The 22,075-nt window shown below is 35.0% G+C and overlaps 1 protein-coding gene across 1 annotated transcript; it reads left to right on the top strand.

Annotated features, from left to right (window-relative positions):
- The first annotated feature begins 1 nt into the window (after position 1).
- LOC135685115 (WD repeat-containing protein 3) lies at positions 2-19,924 on the top strand. The gene is made up of 35 exons (XM_065200921.2): positions 2-320; positions 473-549; positions 1,144-1,206; positions 1,570-1,639; positions 2,329-2,378; positions 2,590-2,658; positions 2,868-2,946; positions 3,189-3,287; positions 3,569-3,664; positions 4,241-4,342; positions 4,922-5,019; positions 5,660-5,687; positions 6,142-6,215; positions 6,630-6,669; positions 6,922-7,037; positions 7,599-7,670; positions 8,373-8,466; positions 8,903-9,004; positions 9,316-9,401; positions 9,765-9,833; positions 10,512-10,584; positions 11,045-11,101; positions 11,239-11,339; positions 11,673-11,784; positions 12,366-12,419; positions 13,263-13,343; positions 13,901-13,951; positions 14,096-14,161; positions 15,078-15,170; positions 15,718-15,768; positions 16,408-16,451; positions 16,908-16,986; positions 17,708-17,757; positions 18,202-18,295; positions 19,617-19,924. The coding sequence occupies exons 1-35, from the start codon at positions 120-122 to the stop codon at positions 19,752-19,754; spliced, it is 2,829 nt and encodes a 942-aa protein (XP_065056993.2). The 5' UTR covers positions 2-119; the 3' UTR covers positions 19,755-19,924.
- Positions 19,925-22,075: the final 2,151 nt, after the last annotated feature.

Genomic DNA, 22,075 nt, shown 5'->3' with positions numbered 1-22,075 from the left:
GAAGTTGTTTCCATGTGCTGTTTAGTAATGGCGGATAGAATTCTCGTCACTCACCGAGATTTGGAAGCCAAAACAAAACAGTTTTAGTCAAGTTATATATCTCGTGTGAAATTTTCAAGATGGGACTTGTAAAGACATATCAACGATACAGTATTATTTCACAGTTTGGTGTTATTGGAAGCAGCAAATCAAATGCAATATTATTCGAGAAAATTGCAAACCGGCCTATTAGGGCACCAACAGAGCCCAACGTGCCATACTGTGCTGCTACTGCAGCTAACGAAGATGTCATTATTTGGGACATGAGAAAAGGAGAACAGGTAAATAGTTTAGATTAGTTTTCACCGTTCAGTATTAAGTTTTCTTGTTAACGAGGAATGATCACTACCAGTAATTAAAAACCTTGTACATGGTTTGTTGTATGTAACTTTTAGGCCTTCTTTTTAAGAGTATTGGTCTGTTTTCCCCACAGATTTTGGTTCTGCGTGGTGAAAAACATGAAGTTACATCAATCACGAAATCTCATGGAGGAAAACTTCTTGCAACAGGGTAATGAATTATTTTTGCTTATGGTTCTTGTTTCGAACCTACTACAAAAACATTACACTTGCATCTTCAATATAATCTAAAACATAAAAAATGCACACTCAGAAACAAGAACAACAACAAGAAGAGATCTTGAATATATAAAATCATGGCAATGGCAACTTTATTTTACATACAGGGTTTGGATCTGCATCTTAGCAAGGCAAACTTCTTCACCCTGGTATTTGATAACAGTTTGCAATTCATGTTATCTCAACTCCAGCAATAGCTCTTAAATATTTGTTATCTGTCAGCTGAGCAGAATTTTTGTTTGACAGTCCAATCTTAGCTTGCTTCACTGAATTTAAACTGAAAACTGTTGTGGACTGTAAATTTTCCAGACCTGGCTTCTGGGTATGAAACATAACCAACTTTTGGTCCTCATAGTACAGCATCTCATAATGTTTACCTGCTGGAAATCCACTTGAAGCACTAAAACACTGAGTCAAACTAAATGCTGTCACATTTTAATTTTTATTAATTAAAACATGAAACAGTTTCCTTTCATTAAAATCCTGTAATTAAAAGCTAAAAAGTTTTCCGTATCCTTCTGTAAAGATATGCTGATGGAGCAATTAAAATCTGGGATCTTAGAAATGGAAGCAACACTGTAACTCTGAGGTTAGTGTATTATTATTTTTTGTTTACAAGGGGCAAGCATTTTGTAAACATCATTTTATTTTGGTAACTAAAAGTATGGTTGTTATTACAAGAATAATTCAAGTTTGAGACAGGTATAAACCTGTATGCACCTCAGATACTTCCTACATCACTTGAGAATGCTATTAAATGACCCAAATAGTGTAAAAACTACATACCAGATTACTATTGAGAATTATGGCTATCAAAGCAATGTTAGCAATATCATTCTTTGCTGCCCTGATTCAATAATATCTTCAGAATAAGTGTTGCAAGAAATCAAAGCTTCTTATTTGTATTTTTATTAACCACTGATGAAAAATTGTAATTTGATTATATTTTCAGTGGACACAAGTCTGCAATTACCTCTCTAGCATTTGATGCTCTTGGCTCACGACTTGTTTCTGGAGCAAGGGTAAGGATACAAGTACTTGTTTTTATATTCTTTATCTCCAGAGTAAGTTTTTTTGTGATCCCTTGACTGTCTGTCTTGAAAAGAGACTTAAGGGGGACCACTAACAACTGGGCATTACCCTGGAAATGATGGAAACCTTAAAAATTTTGATAGCAGATATTTTTTTCCACCATTATAAGATAAAGCTAAAAAATATTGTGATATTGTAGTGTAATTTACTTGCAAGTGTAGGGAAATTTAAGCTGATTTTGGATCTGTGTCATTTGGTCTATTTTGTAAATTTACACTATGGTTGCAAAAGTAAGAAAGTATGGGCCAAAATGGTTACTCCTAGTGGAGAGTTTGAAACATTCCTTTTCTGGGGGGGGGGGGGGGTGTAATGCTTTTGCCATTCTTCAGAGTTTTAACCCTAAATTTTGTTTAAGAAATTTGTCAAAAAAGGCCCTTGGCTCTATGAGCCTCTATTTTCAGCATAATGCCCCATAGGTTTGCAGTGCTGCTGTACATATGTATTGCTGTTCTCATTCATGGATTACCTAACCTTGTTTATTATGTTACGTGGATACGAAAACAATGGAAAGTGTTAATGACAGTGACACAATGGAGGACATGATTACGTTTAGACAATGGTTACTACAGTATCTCGGTTCTCTCATGGATCACATAACCTTTTTTCACCACTTTCTCAGGATACTGATGTAATAGTATGGGATGTTGTCAATGAGTGTGGGCTATATAGGTATGTATAATGCATCTTTTATGTTTGATGAACCTTCATTATTTTTATAAACAGCTATCTATTTGTCATTTATTTACTATCTTCTTACTGGTTATTGCTTTTACTATTTCTGTTTATATATATTTATGTTTCATTTTAAATTGGTTGTGTAAAGAGATATATGTAATTTTTGAATCTCTCTTTGTTTACTTCTTTTTACATTTATTTCTAGACTTAAAGGACATAAGGGAGATATAACAAAATGCATTTTCTTGAAAAAGTCAAATGTACTGGCTACAAGGTATGCTAATTCAATGCAGCTATTTATTCTACAATATTTATGTTATATCACCATTGATTCTTATTGATCATTGTAAGTTAACATTTTTTCAGCTGAATGTTTGCTGATTACAATAACACAAGATCCATGCAATATTTTCTCTGCATACAAGGCTGATAGTATGTGTTAACCCATAAATATATTTAGTTCATTTTGTAATTTTTTTATAGCTCGAAAGACACTCTCATAAAACTTTGGGATTTAGATACCCAGCATTGCTTTCTTACATTGGTAGGGCACAGAAGTGAGGTATGTTATGGATTTTAGTCCATAGTCCATAATGCAGTTATGTTGCTATCCTCCAGTATTTTAATTAGCATTTGATTTTTCAGCTGCGATCTTCATCATTCATTCAAAAACTTGCTTCAATTTAAAGACATGTATACTTTCCTGAAAGATTAAAAGTGGTTTTCAAAACATCAAAGATATCTACTTTTTGTTTGAAAAGTTACTTTTTTTGTTAAATTAAGTTATATTTTTTCTGATTGAAGGTTTGGAGCTTCATTATCACAAAGGAAGAATCAAGATTGATTGCTGGATCCTCAGACAGTGAACTTAGAATATGGGATATTGAAAAGAATGATAAGGACGTATGTTACAAATTTAAGATTCACTTTGCAGGTTATTATCTTGCCTGTTATTACATTAGGTTTAAATTTAAGAATGTGTATTATAGGATGGCTTTTAGTTGCACTTACGAGTTTCATCTTTAATGCAATCATCAGGCAATTGAACAGTACTCTGCCTACATAGGAAAAGGATCAAGTGTTTTATGACAGATTTTTAAAACAGTAATATTCAGTTTTGAGGTATATTATATATTGTGATTCAATGTCGTTTCTATTTACCTTTGGTATCCTTTCACCATTAGGAAGTTTCTTCAATGCAACAAAGCCAGAAACGAAAGGCAAATGAATCAAATATAGATGGAAGTGACAGCGAAGAAGCTCTAGAAGATGAGAGACTAGTAAGTTTTCTGATGAAAGCTGCAGTTGAATATATTTAATTGGAAAGCTCTTGCTTTGCTTCTTTGCTCTTGCTTTTTTTATTTTGAAATATTTGTTCTGGAATACCAAATATGCATTAAAATGAACTGAAATGAAGTTTACAGAAACTAGATAGAAACTAGATAGATAGTAGAGAGTTTCATTCAAAAATGATCCGTCCATTGTATGCTAAAGAAAAACGCAAGCTATCTCAGTTGCTGACTTTAGAAGACGAGTTCTTTACCTTACGAGCCAAGCAAGACAATTAAGTACATCAAGTCCTATCAAAATGATAATTTATTACTAAATTTTGATTTATTATATTGCATTCATTTGTAGTGGATTGCTTTTCGTCATTCATACTTGTAGCTCTAGCTCTTGATTTCCTCATTAAGATTCCATGTTTATTTTATCTGTATTAGCATAGTAATACTCTTTAAAACCAATTAATACTATCAGTTTAGGTTGACAAAAACGACAAAAAGTCCCTAGTACTATAAAAGTAGCACTTTATTCTGTAACTTTTTTCATTTAATTGATATTTCTTATTTCGTCAGGGTCCTTTGAAATGCAAATATCTAGGATCGATCATGCGAGAGAGTAGAGACCGTGTCGCTGGAATCATAGTTGACCAATCAGAACGATACATTGCATGTCATGTGAGTAACACGTTTTTCACCAGGAATCCAAGTTTTGTTGGATTTATTGCCCTTAACTGTTTCCTTTACTGATTCTTAATCTTTGAAAGACGATACATGCTACTCTTTTGTTATAACCGCACTCTTATGGAGGGATGACAGCTACCCTGCCAGTAGTCTTGGAACACCAATTGCAATTTACAAAAAAAGTCGAAACCAACCATCCCCTTTTGCGTTTTACACAATTGTGGTTTATTATGTGCGGGGGTATGGGAAACAGAGGTCGCAATAATCGGCAGAAGAAATGAAAATATAGAAACAGCATTCCAGGAGGAACAAAATTGACAATATTGAAAATATAGAAACAATATTGACGCTAATTTTATTTACACTAAAAATTTGTTACAAGTTACTCAGCTACCACTCCGACTCCTAGTATATTTATAATCTGAGAAGGTATTTATGAAGGTGTTGTTGTCAAATTGTCACTGCATCAAAGCTTCACATTTTATATTAGATGTCCCTTCTTGAACAAATGCTCTTACATTTGAACAATTACTTTTACAGCTTTATCTTTCATGACGACTCTTTTTATGATAGGGGACCGACAATCTTCTTGAAGTGTTCAGAATATGTACACAAGACGAAATAGCAAAACAAATAAAAAAGAAGACGAAAAAGCTGAAGAAAAAATTGGGGTAAGCGCCCACTTGTTGATTAAATGAGAAATCACGATCGGTAGAAATTTGCCATGTAAATATCTGTAATTACATATTCCCAATATTATTAACTTTCTAATTAGCTGCTATTCGAAATATAAGGTTTCCCGTAAACGTACACACGTTGCTTTCTAGTGTCAATTTAGTAATATATATAAATTTTTGGGATCACTCCTGGAAAAAGGGATGGTGTCCCTTTAAAAACATTGTAGAGGTGGTTCTGGGGGCCCATCTCTACTATTAGCCCCTTAGTTTTATCTATGACCATGACAACAAACCAAAACTCAGATTTTGGGATAGTTGGAGGGTCATGGTAGCCAACCTTCTGATAGAAGATGGTACCTGATGATGATGATATAATATTTTTGTAGCAGTGATCCTACGAGCGTTGGTTAACAGTTCTAGACCTTATTAACAGTTGAGAAGCTCGCTTAATTTATTTGAAAATCAACGACCGTGGTAACATACCATGAACCCAACAAGAGTCCCCTGTTGAACAATACATTGAAACTTGTAACTTGTAATTGTAACTCCTCCAATTGGTTGGTTATCTGCTTTTATAAGATGTTATTTGTGAATAGAAGGTTATGTATGAACGGTCTTGTATTGTTCTTTGCAGTGATAAACCTGATGCAGATCAAGAAAAGGTTAGATAGTTCTTTAAGTCTTTAATGCTTATCTTTAAAAATCTTACTTTGTTTCCCTTATTGTCTGGTTATTACCGTATTAGCCTTCCCAACCGTTAATACTGTCGCAATTATCTGTATTTCTGCAAAAGTAGTAAATATAGAAACCCAGCAATACGAATGAACAACAACAAACACACATAAATCAGTTGTTGCCAATATTTCACCCCGGCATACGGGGCTTCATCTGCGAAAGCCTATTGCCAGCAGTTTTATGGTTTTTGTGTTGCTTTTGCCTACTTTCGCAAAAAGGTTTTATGCATTAGAGAAAAATCTTCAGATTTATTCCAATGCTAACTTCTTTGGTACTCCTGAAGGTCAATGAATCGTTGAACTATTTTTGAAAACAATGTTTTTTATGGACGCAGACACTTGTGTAAATTACTCTTTGTTTTATAACATCTTGATTTTTCAGGAGATAGTTGTTCCTCAGACGTTGGAAGACGAAATACAACGGATCCATACTTACAAAATGAAATCTAAAATCAGGTTGGAAAATTCAGTGAATATACCTTTTCCGTACCATAACATCTCATTACTTCCTGCACATTCATATATTACTTTGAATGTATAGTGGCGTCTTGCTTTTTATATATGCTATAACAAGGAATCACGCATAAGATAAGCGATTGACGTTATTCCGAGTATTTCAAAGTGTGAAGAATTTAAAGAGATCTCTTTTGTAATAAATCTTCACAATGGTATTTGCAGCAGCCTTGATTTCTTTCTTTTCCTGGAAATTTTTATTCCTGGCATAAGATAACAGCTGCCGTTTCAGAGCTACTAAATTCTCGTTACCTATATGTAGCTCAGTTCAATGAGCTTAAAGATTATCAATGGACGTGACTGCCTTTAATGCAGCATAACTCAACCACTCTCTCAATCAAATTCTTCGTTTTTCAGGTCTTGTGATATCGCAGTTGATGGATCGAAAGAACTAAAAGTGCGTAAAATGGATATCCTCTTAATTTCTGTCACTCTAATAGTTCTGGTATTTTTAATTAATTCCATTTTAAGCAGTGACAAAACCCCCCTTTTTGGCACTGTTTATGTGCTACAATCTCTCCAAACAGCTCAGAGTGCTGATTACATGAATAAAGTAGATTGGAATAGCATTCGCTCTCTCAAGAATCAAGGGCTGTATATAATCAGCTACCAAGTTCCTTAATTTGTTACCCCGTCGTTGTTTTTATAGGTTCTCATGCTGTTCAATAATAATTCGATTGGCCTCTACAAGGTCGATCAAAGACAGACCTCAGATTGTACGAATATGTCCCTTATTACAGGCCCTGGACATCGATCAGACCCAAGGTACGTCATCTGTCAAAATCCAGTCTCCTGTCATTTGAAGGACTTTGATTTGAGTGCAGTTTAGGACCCATTGAGTCAATTGTCTTTATCTTCGTCTCAAAAAGCACTATTTTATTAATGTGTTTGTTCAGTTTGCATGTGTTTTTGGCGTAACTTTTTAATTACGTTTTGTGACATCCACGCTTGTCTTAGTGCTTAAAAACTAGATACACGATAAGTATAGAGTCATATTTTTACAAGGATCATCGTTATATAAAGCATATTATAAAGAACAAAGGCACTACTATAAACTCTTGTGAAAGCACCAAATTAAACACTGGAATTTTACCTCGGCATTTAAACTCTGTGTTTGTCCAATCTGAGATATGAATTCCTTTGAATGACGATGTATATTGGGTACATGAAATCTTGATGTTCTTTTGTAGATGTCCAATGCTATCCGTAAATCAGCCAAAGTTTCATCTCTATTTGAATATCCTATGCACTTTACCAACTTTTATCTTGTATCAACTTATATCAACTTTTAAAAGAAGGGTTGATTTATATGTTTCTACTAAACAGGACCGTATGTTTCAATACAGATGGCACTTGCATTCTAAGTGGATCTGCAGAAGGGGTGAAAATCTGGAACAGGTGATTATGATTTATTTGATGTTAGGTCTACCATTTATTTGCTCTCTGTCTTGTTTATATATTCGAAAGACCCATACAAAAATGATAGTGTAGACTTAACGTTGCAAGAGAAACTTCAGCCATGTCTTTCCTCAAAGCGCAATACGCTGTTAACTCCTGGCAATATCAAACTTCTTTCTACCTGAATGTCTTCTATTTGTATAACTATATCGATCCAAAGATTCACACCCGAAATGGGCACTCGATAATACTGGTGACTATTATCTGCTCAACTAATTAATTGTTTCAAACATAATGTGTCAATGGGACTAACATGATTCGAGAAGTTTGTAGCACTGTGTAAACTCATAAACATTTCAGTAGCTTGGTATGAACCAATCATTGTACAAGAAGCTTAATCTAAGCCAATCAACAGACAGTAGCTTGGTCTAGACCAATCAAATCTCAGACAGCTGTATCCCTGGTATCATTTTATCAGCAGTTTCAACATTCGTGCATCCAACTGCACTTTAAATGGCCAATGAAGAATTATGATAGCGTTTTTGCTTTAAATCATTACATATTGTAAAGTGAAAAAACAGAATTGTGAATATGATGACAAGATTCATGTCTTTCCTAATGCATTTTCAATCAACTATAACGATTTGTGTTATTCAGACTATTATTTTCAAGATTTATCTTAATCATTTTTCTTTTTTGAAGATCATCTCGAAAATGCATTCGCACATTTGAATCTGAGTACTCCTTGTGTTCATTTTTTGTTCCTGGTGATCGGCATGCTGTTGTTGGTACCAAGGTGATTTTTTATGTTAAATTATTCCTTCTTTGCTGTCTGTGCTGCAGAACGTCACCTATTTTAATACACCGTGCGTGCTTTTGAATTTAAAAAAATGAGCTTGGTCTTTCTTTTTTTATTTTGTTTTTTATCGTTTATCCTCTTTATCGTTCCATTTTAGATTCGTTCCTTTTATTTTTGAATTTTTTCTGACAGCTTTGTGAAGTACAAATAAGTTAATGAGGGCATTGTCAACATCTGACTTTCAAACTGCAGACAAAGTGAAACTGTCTGGAACAAATCAACCCGGGTTGAAATCTTAAACTCTGGGACTGAAAATCATTTAAGTTTAAATTCTTTCTGACTTTAAAGTCTTGCGTGAACAAAAGCCAAATTTTGCAACACAAATTTAATCTGAGCCAGGGTGATGTAAAACTCAATCTGGTTTCCTTTGCAGACTGGTAAGCTAGAACTGTTTGACATTGCGGCGGGTGTTACCTTGGAAACTGTCGCCGCCCATGAATCAGCTATTTGGGGATTAACACTTGCGCCAGATAAGGTACAAAGGGTTTATTTTTCTCTCTTCTTTTCTTTAAATTTTATCTTTTAATGAAATCCATTAATTTTAAAAAAATTATTAGTTTTACTTGAAAAAATGGCAAGATTTTGTTTCAATGTCTTTGAGGATTTAAAGTCATTATCATACCCGCTAACAACTATATTTTACGAGGAGCTAACAGTCTAAGTTTCCTGACAACAAAAGCACCTTCTAAACAAATCCACAAGCCTTTTGGGGAGGATGATTTCCACAGCCTGTGGTCTTCGGCTAAGTAGATATTTACCGTATGAAATTCCTCTTATCTTCGACAGAAAGGCTTTGTTTCTGGAAGTGCAGATCATGAAGTGAAGTTCTGGGAATTCGAGCTTATCGACGACTCAGAGTATTCGAAAACTGCGTGAGTACCCTCATTGAAGTTCAGGCTGCATTTAATTTCAATAAATAACATGGTTTGACACAATTTTGATTACAAATGCGAATATTATGATATATTCTGGCAGTCTCAGTGAAGAAAGCTACTAAGAAAATAGGAAATTTGAAGAGTCGAAAGATTTGAAGGAGATATTTTCTCATTTTCTGTGCAGTAAACTAATGTAAGAAATGTTCAACTAAAATTTGCTGATATACATAATAATCATTTTTGCTCGATATAAAAAGACGGTCTTGTAATCTCCTGTGGTTTAGTTCTGATGTGTGGTTGCCTATTTACTTTATGTTTAACTTTTTACTCCTTTTTTAATATTTATTTGTTGTTTTACAGCAAGAGATTAAGCATGATACATACTCGCACCTTGAAAATGTCTGAAGACGTTCTTGCGGTAAAGTACAGGTAAATGTTATTTCTCGTGTTCGTATGACGTTAGTTCAGATATTGCCTTTCCCAATTGCTGTCAAATCTCTGTATTAGCTTGGTTCGGTCACTAGAACTTCAGCTTTGTCTACGTCGAATATGGCTGTATCTTCGTAATCTCCAGATAAAAGCTCCAGATAAAAACCAAGCCAAGATTTTGGAGAATATATAGCAGCTCATGTAATTGTTTTAGAATTGACAAGAAGAGTTCACTTTTCCCCACCAGGGAACCGATGCACCGGTCCTACTTTGGATACCCAAGGTATAAGAAGAGTAGAGAAACAGCTTACTGAAAGAGCCCAGTTTATTCTGATAAAAGCATAAGAACTGTGAAATCCAACTATGTAAATGAGCCCTAATCTCTAAGAGATCAGTAAAGCTAATTGCTTGAACACTTGCTGTGTTGCTTAGTATTAAGTTTCGGTATTCAACCTACCCTATATATTTGCTAAATAGTCTTAATATTTTTATATCCATGATAAAACCTCGTTGAGTGCCGTTTAAATTTAACAAAATCTCATCGCTAAGGTTTAGCTGTAATATCTTTAGTATAGCTTTCCACTCGGATATAAACCTTTGAAAAGCAAACCATTTCTTTCGAATTTTTCTTCATGCTGCTAAAGAAATTGAATGGTAAAAGTTCACTTTTACTTGTAGCCCTGATCAACGTCTGTTGGCTGTTTCTCTTTTGGACAGTACTGTTAAAGTCTTCTTTTCTGACACGCTCAAGGTACAGTTAATAAAGTGATTTGATAGTCGTGTCTTTGAAATCTTTTGTGCTAGACTATATTATTTACGATATAAATTTCAAAACTTGCTACCAAAAAACATTGGACAGGGTATCTGGCTGATAAAGAGTTTGGTTTCAAGTTCTAATACTTTTTTTGTTATTGTCAGCAAAAAATTATTATTATTGAAGGTTACTATGTTTGCCAGATAGAAAAGCAACTTCACCTTTGATAAATAAATTTAGACAACAAAGAGAGTGCGACTCAATAAGCAGCTTCTCAGCCTATTTGCTAAACAGAATCACTGAAAAGCCAACGCAAGATTGGCTGTCGTTTATGAATCCTTTTACTTAGACTGCTATAAGGTATTTGTTTTCCATGCAATAATCTAAGTGTGAAAATCGTGAAAATTACTGCTTACCGGTTTAAATGTGAAATAATGTAGTTTTAATTCTTTTTCAGTTCTTTCTATCGCTGTATGGTCATAAACTTCCAGTCTTGTGTATGGACATTTCGTCGGTAGGTTTCGTTTCCACCATCTTCAGAATAGTGAATAAGATTAGCTATTTTTATGAATACCTTTATATATTTTTTGTGACTTTTTATGAATCTAAATTTTCTTTGCATTGTTGATATTTTATTTTATTTCGTTTTAGGATAGCAACTTAATCATAACTGGCTCGTCAGACAAAAATATAAAGATATGGGGACTTGACTTTGGCGACTGTCACAAATCGATCTTTGCCCATGATGACAGGTTTGATCGTTTTTTATTCCAATCAACTATTATTTGTTTCAACAGATTTCTGTTTTGATAGATTTCTGTTTTCTTTGTTTTTCGAAACAAGCCACATATCCCCTTTCCTTGAAGTCTCGTTTAATTAAATTATTAATCTCATAGAGAATGTTTTTGTGTCCAGAACTTTCCCATTAAAATTTTCCTTTCCTGGAATGATAGAATTTATTGAAACAAAAATAAACTATTATCTTTCAGTCTCTATTCTTGCTTTAAAACACAAACGTTTTTATTGTCTCAGCAACTCGGAAATTTTAACGTATTTGATTGTGTGTGGACTCTCTTTGCTTTTAGTGTTATGGATATGAAATTTGTTCCACGTACCCACTATTTCTTTTCTGTGAGTAAAGACAGGACGGTTAAATATTGGGATGCTGACAAATACGAGAATATCATGGTCTTACAGGTACTACAGTATTTTTCATACTGTATTTCTGTATTTGTATTTTATAGGATATCTCTAGTATTACCGTCTAAGAAAATTATTTCCAGTTATTACTGCTTCAAGCCACATATTCTGATGTGATGTCGCCTAAAAAAAGATTTTCAGCAAAAAGGCTGCAAAAAACCTCTTGGTTTCCAGTTTCCGAAACGCAATAATTTCATTCTTGTTATGTGGTTCTTAGCTTTGTACCTCAGTAACTGTTTTGAATTAAGAAATATTTGCAAGGAGCAATTCAGTTTAAACAATCCAAGATATACTTCATTGGTTATTGCATGATTGCAATAATTGTCCTCCAATTTCCAATCACTATGACCGAGGCATCTAACAAACGGGAATGAACCGCATTTTGTATTTATTTAAAATGGGGGCCACAATCTCAAGTAATGGCAAGTTCTGGCTTGTTAAAGTTCGTATTTGTTGAAGCCCGCATTTCGGAATGCATTTTTGCATTGTTTAAACTACGAAGCTGTTTTAAACGTATTAATTGGTTTTAAACCTGAGATCTGATTGCAAGCGTTTTGATGTTTTTTTGTCCATTCAAGGGACATCAAGCAGAAGTTTGGTGTTTGGCCATCAGTAGATGTGGATACTTTGTGGTGAGCAAATACAACATTTAACTTTCCCTATTAAGGAGTTATTGCTTCCTTTACCCCATTATGTCTTACCTTAATCTTATAAGATTTCTCGGCATAAGTTGAGCATGGTTGCTTCCACACCAAACCTACCTTTGTTTAGCTGTGGCAATGATCCGTGCTAGATCAAAAGCTTCATTCCCATTTTTCAAGCATTTGCAGTGTTTTCTGCAACATGCTCAAGGATAGAAGCTACATATAAGATTTCCATTAGGTTACTCGGTCATTTATTCTATTCATTTGGGTATACGGACTTAGTATAAAAAGTACTACTTTATAAGGTCGAAACTTGAAAGTTTAAAACAAGTAGCAAAAGTTTTATGCTGATTATTGACTTCCCTTTTTTTCACAAAAATGTGTGGGGTCATTTTTTTTAGCTTTTTTTGCAAACATCACCATTCTTGTTGGGATAAATGTTTTTGCTAGCCTTAGAAAACGGAAGATCGCAGGCATTTTATTTTCGGTACTTAGTTATGAAGTAACGTTTAACAGAGATTAGTGACGTTGTTGGTGCATTTAAGATTTTTTCAAATGAAATGATAGATTTTAACTATTGTTTTCTTTAAACACTCACTTAGCCTATTAATTACCAATCACATCTAGGGAAGATTTGTCCGACTTCTGTTTTTGTGAATTCTGTAGTTTTCATCGAAAAGTTTGAAGTATTAGATATTTAGGATTCAAATTGCAGCCTAAAAACATTTTCTTGTTATCTTTGTGTAACCTTTTTTATCAAAGCCTTTGTAACCTTAGCCTACTTATTTTTCTGATAAATCCAGCATCCTAGTATTATCCTATATGATGTAGGTTTCTGGATCCCACGACAAGTCCTTGAGATTATGGGAAAGAACAGAGGAACTCCTTGTTGTTGAAGAGGAACGTGAGCAGGTTGGAATTTTAACTGGTTATTGGAAAAAAAGCTGGGGACTTAAGAAACGTGTCACAAGATATAGGGTTGCACAGTGATGACGTCATAAGTATACCCGTGTCACAAATATGATCCAACATTTCTATAAATTCTGACCACGTAACCTGAAAATGCATCGCTAGTGAAATATGGCTGTGGCGAACGGGTTACTGTTGATTTAGCCTGACTGTCGGTTCGTCTAATGAAAAATGTATTGAAAAGATACGCTGAGAAGAATTAATGCTGTCCTGTACTCTGTCTTAAAATACTCCATGTTATTTACACACGAAACAAGTGATTCGTTTTCAAGAGCATAGTATATTACATCGAATTTCTACATTTCACACTTTGTATAATTGTTATGCGATCGTTTACTATTTTTGCTTCTCAGTATTTTACTGCACACATACAATAAGGTTTTGTAATTCAGATTCTGTCAATGCTATCCTTATATCCTGTGCTTAAAACATTGCTTAGTGTCGCTTCAAAAATTGCTGCAAAATATGTTATCACTCATTACTGAAAACTTTTTTTCAAGGAACGTGAAGCAGAGTTCGAGAAAAGTTTAGTAGAAGGCGGTGAACCTGTTGTGGGTATTTTTTATTTTCTCAGATCTGATGTGACCCCTCACCTGACATTGTTCTTATGGTCAAAGATTTGTACATCTGTGGTAATAATTGAATATCTTCATGAGTTATTCAGAACCGTTTAGTTTTTAAAATGTTTATTCTAGATCCCTGGAGAAAAAGAAGCAGAGGCTGGTTTTGCAGGGAAAAAGACCCTTGAGACCATGAAAGGGGTAAGAAAAGGCACATTTACCGTGCAGATTTTTATGTTAATGCACTCCTATCAATGTGGAATATATAAATACTATTTTAGCCATGGTTTTATCAGCAAAAATTGATTTTATCTCAAAATTATGGAATAGGAGAGGTATGAAAAACATCAGTTTTCTGCTGTTGCTTCCTTTAAAGATAAGGGGACTATCAAGATTTGGATTCACGACGAACAGCCCTAATAACAGCTAAGCACAGCACATGTTTCTTTATTTCTTTAGGAAAAGTTTCCAATCCCTTGTCTTCTACATTTTCACACTAAAGCATGTTTTAGATGGTCCGGGGCACAGGCTACTGACTGTTCCTATATCCTTTCTAAAAAAGTAGATAGCATTATAATTATGGGTTACGGGTGTTTGTTCTATGGCGTTACGTAACTCTTACGTAATCGTTACGTAACCGTTACGTAACTCTTACGTAATCGTTACGTAACCGTTACGTAACTCTTACGTGATACAGCATAAGAGTGAAAAAGTTTTGCAAAGTCGCTCGACAGAAAGGTTTACTGTATTGAATAATGCAAGAAAAAGATGAAAATACAGAGTAAAGAGGACGAAAAGAGGATAAAAGGCTGTAGAAGAATTTGAAAAATGGGGATCTTGAGTTGAAGGTAGAAAAGGACAGAAATGGGAAAATAAACAGGTAAGTGTAAGAAAATAAAGATTAGGAAAAACAAAGAACAAAAGATAAAGGGCGCAGAAAGGAAAAGAAAGGAATGGGAGAAGGGAAAGAAAAGGACCGAGAAATTTTAAACACCAAAGTAAATACAGTGTCTCGCTCTTTTCCCAACTTGAGGTATTTTAAGTGATTTTCGATTATTTGTTTCTCCCACCATGTCTAATATTTTATGCTACAACAAATCATCATTTTGCTTTTTAGGCAGAACGGATAATGGAGGCCATAGAATTATTTAAGGAAGAACAATTCAAAATTGATGAGCACCAAAAGCAGTGTGAGCTCACTGGAAAGGAGGTATAAATTAATATTTAACGTTAGCTTGAGTTCAAATTCAGAGAAACCTTGTTATTGACATCATTTGTAGACTGTTTTTAGATTCGTGAATTCACCCTCAGTTTTGAAACATTCCCGCCTCTGTTTGTAAACTCTAAACTTATGTTTACCAAATCGATGTCCTGAAGTGGCCCATGTTTTTGTGCTTGGAAGGTCTTTCAAGGCACTCCTTTAATGAAAACCTCATATACTGCTTTACAAGCTGTACCCAAGATCTCTTGCGCAACCAACCTATCTCTTGTATAATTTGACTCTGCTTTACCCCCATCCCTCTGCGAAGCTAATAAGTTTTTGTTATTTGATGCCTTTTTTCATCGAAGAAAACGTTTGAATGAAACTTTCGAAATGTACTCACAATCAACAATTTTAGCAATACATTAATTGCTTAGAATCAAAACCACCGTCCATCAATAAAATTAGATCCAGCCATGTTCTTCTAATTTATTTCAAACTGTTTCCACTCCGTCTTATTTTAAGAATTGATTAAAACCTCTTTTGTATGTTCCAGATCCCTCCTCCACAGATGAATCCCATTCTCAAGGCATACGGAGGCGTTGCTGTGAGTTTTTAATAACCTCAAAGCTGCAGTCTAATTAAATGCTTTTTAAAAGGATTGACAACTGAACTTTAATCAACTTTTGTAAGAACAAAGTGAAACTATAAATCATGCAATTTAATCGCTTATCAGTTATGATAAAGGGTTTCTGCAAGGATGGAATTTCAACGAGCAAAATGCTAAATATAGATGAAGCATATTATCCAATGGCGGAGCAGTATAAAACACAAAATCCAATCGAATCTAGGGACGCAAACAACCCACGTAGCCAAATTAAATTGCCCCTGTTTTCAGTTACAGAAGATAACGAATATTCAATGCGTTAAAACATGTAAAATCGTGTTTCAATAGCTCGTTCTTTTATAGATCATCCATTTTACCTTTTAAATTACTCACACTTGCCTTCAGTAGAAATCTGCAGTATATTTTTATTTGTTTTTGGAATATGTTTTCTAGCCGAATGAGCTGATGTGACCAACATTAGTAATCAAACCAAGACCTCCCTTAATTTTGCTGTATTTATAAAGAATATTTTTTCTGACATTTGTGAACTTGCTAGATTCAAAACTTTCTTGCTTGTCCCGTTACTGATATTAGAAATGTTCAATATTGAATATTTTGTCTATACAATATTATTTTCAGCCTCGACGATACGTGCTAGACACAGTAAGAAAAGTCAAATCGAGGTAAAATATTCATACCCATTACTGCTGTGCTACAGATACTAAATGTTTGTAGTTAAACTTTTGGGTGTCATCATAATGATCTTTATGACTGCTAGCATCACTTCCATCATCGTGTTGAAAGACTAGCAGTGTCACAAAGAGCTGCTATTACTTCTTGTGCATTTTGGATTCGAGGAGATGCAAGGTGTGGGGAATCAATTTAGTTTGAAACCAATTGCACATGTTTTTTTAAGAATCTGGAGTTCTTCATAAAATGTATAGTAAAAAGGATGGTTTATTGAATTTGAAGATTTTCATAAAGATTATCCAGGTAAAAATGGCACGATTTTACCGGTCCAGCCTACTTGACATCAAATAAGGCTGTATGTGGCCCCTGAACTAAAATGAGCTGGACACTTCTGACTTTGACAGACAGATCAATCAAATGTATGACATTTTCGATGCCTTGAATTTCAGTGAATTGGAGGAGTCCTTGCTTGTCTTGCCTTTTTCATATGTCATTGACCTCTTGAAACTGATCAACAATTGGATCATGGTGAGTTCAGATTTCATTTGCTTGCATCCATGACTCGTCTTTGTCGATCTGAGTGCCATAGTTTTTTAGGCCCTACGACGTATTTGTTTACATAAAGCCCTTATAACGACCCTAGTTGTTGGCCACTCTATTTCAAATCAAAGCCTCTTGTAATTCAAACAATTCAGTATGTGGTGAATGCATTCCATGATAATTCTATCTGCTGTCTAAGCCGCCAATTGATCGCCCAAGCTCCTTTATTTAATAAAGAGCTTTTTCAACTTGACCAACCCCATTTGCTATGATCTTTTCAGCTTCTTTTCTTTTCGCTTTTCTTCTTCGCCACTTCCCGTTTTTACCCTTACCTTTTACCCCATCCTTTTATTCTTCCTATCTATTATCCGCTCCTTGAATAACCCTTCCAAAAAAACCGATCACCTTTTTGGTTCAGCGCAGGGTTTTAAATTTGTTTGCTTTTCTTAGTCTTTTGATTGTATGACTCTGCATAGTATCGACAGTTGAACATTGATAAATTCAATCTGTTTATCGTCTTACACCGTATCAAGATATTATGGTAGCATAGATTTTCAAAAGCATGTTATGAAAACAAAAAGACTTGTTGTTTTGTTTAACATATTTCAGGTTTCTGCGTGAGAAATATGTCACGTATTGACAAGTCTCCTTTATCAATGAAATACATTTGCTCATGTATCATCTATTTTGTAAACATTTTTTATTTCAGAATTCTTGGGAAATCGAATTGTGTGCCCGTTGCCTGTTCTTTTTGCTTAGGTGAGAAGTGTAGATCTTGCAAGGACAATGCCTGATATACTCATCCATAACTTTTGATTTGTTGATGTGATGATTTTGAAGGGTCCATTCCAATAAGCCTGTCTAGTCCTTTCTTCATATGTCTGAGAAACCTCACCATAGACAACACCAGAAACAATGTTTCAAAATTTTTTCGGATACCTCAATTAATTTGTCGTTGACACTCAGTAAATTTGTTTCCAATTTTTCATCAAATGTTTCATTTGTGAAAATATACCTGCCTAAACTTGTCTTAGAAAACCTGGCAAGCTTGCGGAAATTTCATTGTTGATACTGAACTACTTCATGTTCTCAACACGAGTTATTTGTCTATTGAAAAAACACCTATCGAAAGCTTTAACTAAAAATATTTGTAATACTTTCACTTTAAACTCTGTTATTTATATGTTTCTTAATTATTTTTAGGGTGCATCATAACCAAATTGTCACGTCCCAAGTTCTTTTAGACACCATCGATGCTTCTCGCAAACTTGTAACCACCAAACTCAGAGAAAGAAAGGTAAAGTTTTTATCAATTGTAAATATTTATCAGCTAGCTGAAGATTTGATGTTGTATTATTGTAAGAAACTTTGGCAAAGCCTTGGCACTGTAAGTTTGTAAGGTCACTGCGTTCAAAAGGTCAACCAGTGAGGGGAAAAGAAATATGAATGCTTAACCCGAATCTTACCTTCCTTTGCTTTTTTCTGAAAGGGTTTAAAGCGGTAAGGTTGACGCTTTGAAAGGGTTTAAAGCGGGCATCCTATCCATGGAAAGGTTGACACTTTTCTAGACTGTGAATTTAAGTGCAGGAACCATTTTGACAGAATCTTGGTGTTGGAGCTAGTACTATCGTTGAGGAGACGACTCTAAATTCCTTTTTTATGGCCGTTATTCTTTTCATTTGTCTGAACCAATGAGAAAGTGCATAATACAAACATGCACATCTTCACAGCATTTAGTCAAAACTGTTATATATCATAGTTGCATATGTAAACCATAGATTCGTTCTCACTCTTCTCATGACACCCTTTCCTCTAAATTTCCTTCTTCTTTTGATTTGAGACAGGCTAGTTCACATAAGTGTCACGAATGTTCCTACCACAGGATATATTATGCGATGTGAAAATGACTTTAACTGCGCGTGTGCATAATATGCAAAATTTTGAAAAGCCAACCGACCTTCAAACAAATGCTGGTTCGTCTCCTCAACCAACTAGAAAATAGCCTCAAGGGTTTGCAAATGCTAAGTGTATAAGGAAGTCTGTATGAACGGACATTTACCAGTAGCGGATAAACAATGAACCAACTTGTCTTTTCCTGTGGTCGAAACTTATAAGAATAGCCTGCATGTCACCGACACCTCCCTACAACGAATTTCAGATATGGTGCACTGCAGTTACTCGCTATATGAAATGCTCACTGTACAACATGTTAAGATTTCAATGAAACGTAATATTAAAGAAAAAGATCCAACTTCTTGTTCACGTGCACTCGATATGTCACTGTTCAGCGCAGGACTTGTGTGCCGTCTTTTGGCGTAGTTTTCCATTTTAGGAGCTGGGTAGTCAAGTAATTATCCTATTATCAAGGACAATAGCCGTTAATTTTAAGAAGTTAATTTAACAGTGTAGAGTGTTCCAGGTTCGTAAGGTATTTTCATGTGGGCCACATATTGAAACAGAAAATTATTGAATGACTTCTCTTGCCATTTTGATGGATGCTTTTTATGAACCAAGGCTATACACTGCTAGAATTGTTAGGGTTCTCCCATAATTGTAACTCAGCCTCAAATTACTATAACCTATGAAAAGGCTCACGCCATAACGTTTCTTTTCTTTAGGATCAAATTGGTTTTAACATTGCCGGACTTAAGTTCATTCAATCAGAAATGGAAGCTAACAGCACGGTGTTCTTCGAGGATGTTACTGAGAAACTAAGAAAGAAGAAAAAGAAGAAAGTCATTATGGCGTACACTTAGCACGAAGTAAACATTTAGATTTATACGGTGCAATTTTTAAGTAACCTGCAATTGATTAGAATAAAACCAATTTACGATTGACACTGGAGATATTTCGTAGCTTTTTGCTGTTTTTTGCCAAAAACACTAAGGGGATTTGGATGAATCAAAAGATTTCACTGACGAAATAATGGCTTATGTTTTTATATATTCATTCTTAATTGATATACAACAATGTGGCTTTGCCAAAATTCTTTGGAAAACCTGGTGTTTAAAGCATGTTTTTAGAATATTGACAGTTTCCTAAGCATTCGCTGTTATATTTTCGGAATAGTATCCAGGACAATGTCAGTTGGAAACTTATAACCTAATCATTGCAATAGGATCCCATTTTGGAGAATTGTGAGCGCTGATCTGTGCCCTAGTCAACATTGTTTCGAAAGAAGGGGGTGATGTAATTGGAATATGCAAGTTAGTTGCCTCGACTTTTTTGCAAGGATCATAAATTTATATTGCTTGTGTAAGCAATGCTTTGTAAGAGTTTTTGTTTTCTATATAGGGCTTTCATGAGTAAATTGCTTCTTCTACTGCGAGCAATTTCTTAAGTATTCGACACGGCTTCTGCCTTATTTGGTAGACGCCGCCTTCTTTTTTCCCATTTACAGCTAAATGGGGTCATTGCTGATTTTTTTTGTTTAGGCTGTCAAAAAACCTTGATTCAACATTGGTTCATATTCCATTCATTCTGAGGCCCTATTTTTAAACTTTGACTTCAAATATTGATTCAGACATAAATAGGCACCAGATCACCTTAACAAGTACTGTTTCATGGCTAAAATGCCACTGGTTTGGCACTAAAATGTTCTCTTCATTGCCCATCTACAGTTTGACCCTCTGTTTAAAAAGCCTTCTTAAAGCAAACATTTTACTTCAGAATGGTTTATCACGATTTGCTTAATTGACTGAAACCTCATTTACACTGTTCAAAAAGGAACCGTACCAGAACGAGATTAGATAGGCTTCCCATTTACTTCGGACCTGCTGGATCTGCTGCCACTTTGGGAATGCTCTTCAAAGTGTACCTGTTTGGATCTTTTCCAGCTCAGGTCTAGTTTAAACATGGATCAAAACGGGTACTGATCGGGTACGAGACAATGAGGGGCCAGAGGTTGGTTCCATTGTTTATCACCTTTATAAGCCACGCAAAGATCAAATGATATTCTTAGACCCCGTTTACACTGTCCCGGGACAATTTTGTACCGTTACGGTTCGCAAGTGTTTACACTGTCGCGGTTCCAAATTGTTCCGTTTAGCCGTTCCGTTTACACTGTACCGGTACGACCTTAATTTAATGGTAGAACATTGTTTAGAAGAAGCTGTATTTAGTCAACCAAGGCTTTTATTTTGCCGCTGAAGTCAACAATCGAATTTTTATTGTGAGTTAAAACGGAGCGGAAGGCCGATTAAAACTTTACTTGGACGAAAGACAAGGTGGCTTTAACTTTCAGTGTTATTTTAGACTACAAAACTGCCAAGTCTAATCAAGGCTTGGACTGAGAAACACTACAAGCCTTTTCTGTGGTCGTCTTTTCTTCAGAATTTCCTTTTCTTCAGAATTTGAGAACGTAGTTACGCCACAATCAAAGCCTCGATTACCTGAAACAGCCATACAAAAGACCTCTTTGTGAATCCGTGACAAAATCGTCTCGGATAGGTGTTTACACTGTCCCGTTCAAAAAAAGGAACCGTGACGGTACAAAATTCGTTCGCTTTCAAAGCAGGGTCAAAACTGTTCCGGATAGCAGAGCAAAATCGTCACGGTTCCACAGTGCTAGTGTAAACGCAAGGGCGAACCGCGACAGTTTTGTCACGGTTCCAAACTTGCACGGGACAGTGTAAACGGGGTCTTAGACATCCTAACCATAAATTTTTATCTCTGAAAATATCTTGCCAAACGATGGCGAAAAATGAAATATCTTTCAAAGTTACAAAAAATGCTTCTTGACATGACGACTTCTCAAAACTTTGGTCCAGCTCTCAAAGTATGAGATTTAGTAAACCGTTCCGATAAAGTTCTAGTGTAAACATGAACTTATTTGGATCTGTAATCATTTTTGTGAGTGTTTACACTAGAACGGATCCATATTGAATCTGTACCGGTGAACCCGGGCTAGTTTGTGTAGTGTAAATAGAGCTTATGGGCCGATAATGTTATGTTTTCAAAGGGTAACCAACAAGCCTTTGTGCCATTTGCTTCATACCTACCATTCCCAAATAATTAGCATAAGAAATATCTCCTTATTTTCATTTGGTTCAAGATGGAAATACGAGGGCTTAAATTA

This window comes from Rhopilema esculentum, chromosome 15 (genome assembly GCF_057945365.1).
Source record: "Rhopilema esculentum isolate cy_ngs chromosome 15, ASM5794536v1, whole genome shotgun sequence".
Classification (NCBI taxonomy): Eukaryota; Metazoa; Cnidaria; class Scyphozoa; order Rhizostomeae; family Rhizostomatidae; genus Rhopilema; species Rhopilema esculentum.
This window is presented reverse-complemented; position numbering and strand designations above follow the sequence as displayed.

Coding starts and splice junctions, on each gene's coding strand:
- LOC135685115 (XM_065200921.2), top strand. CDS start 120: ATGGGACTTGTAAAGACATATCAACGATACAGTATTATTTCACAGTTT. Junction 2,659..2,867: donor TCAAATGTACTGGCTACAAG/GTATGCTAATTC, acceptor ATTTTTTTATAG/CTCGAAAGACACTCTCATAA. Junction 13,344..13,900: donor TTGAAGAGGAACGTGAGCAG/GTTGGAATTTTA, acceptor CTTTTTTTCAAG/GAACGTGAAGCAGAGTTCGA.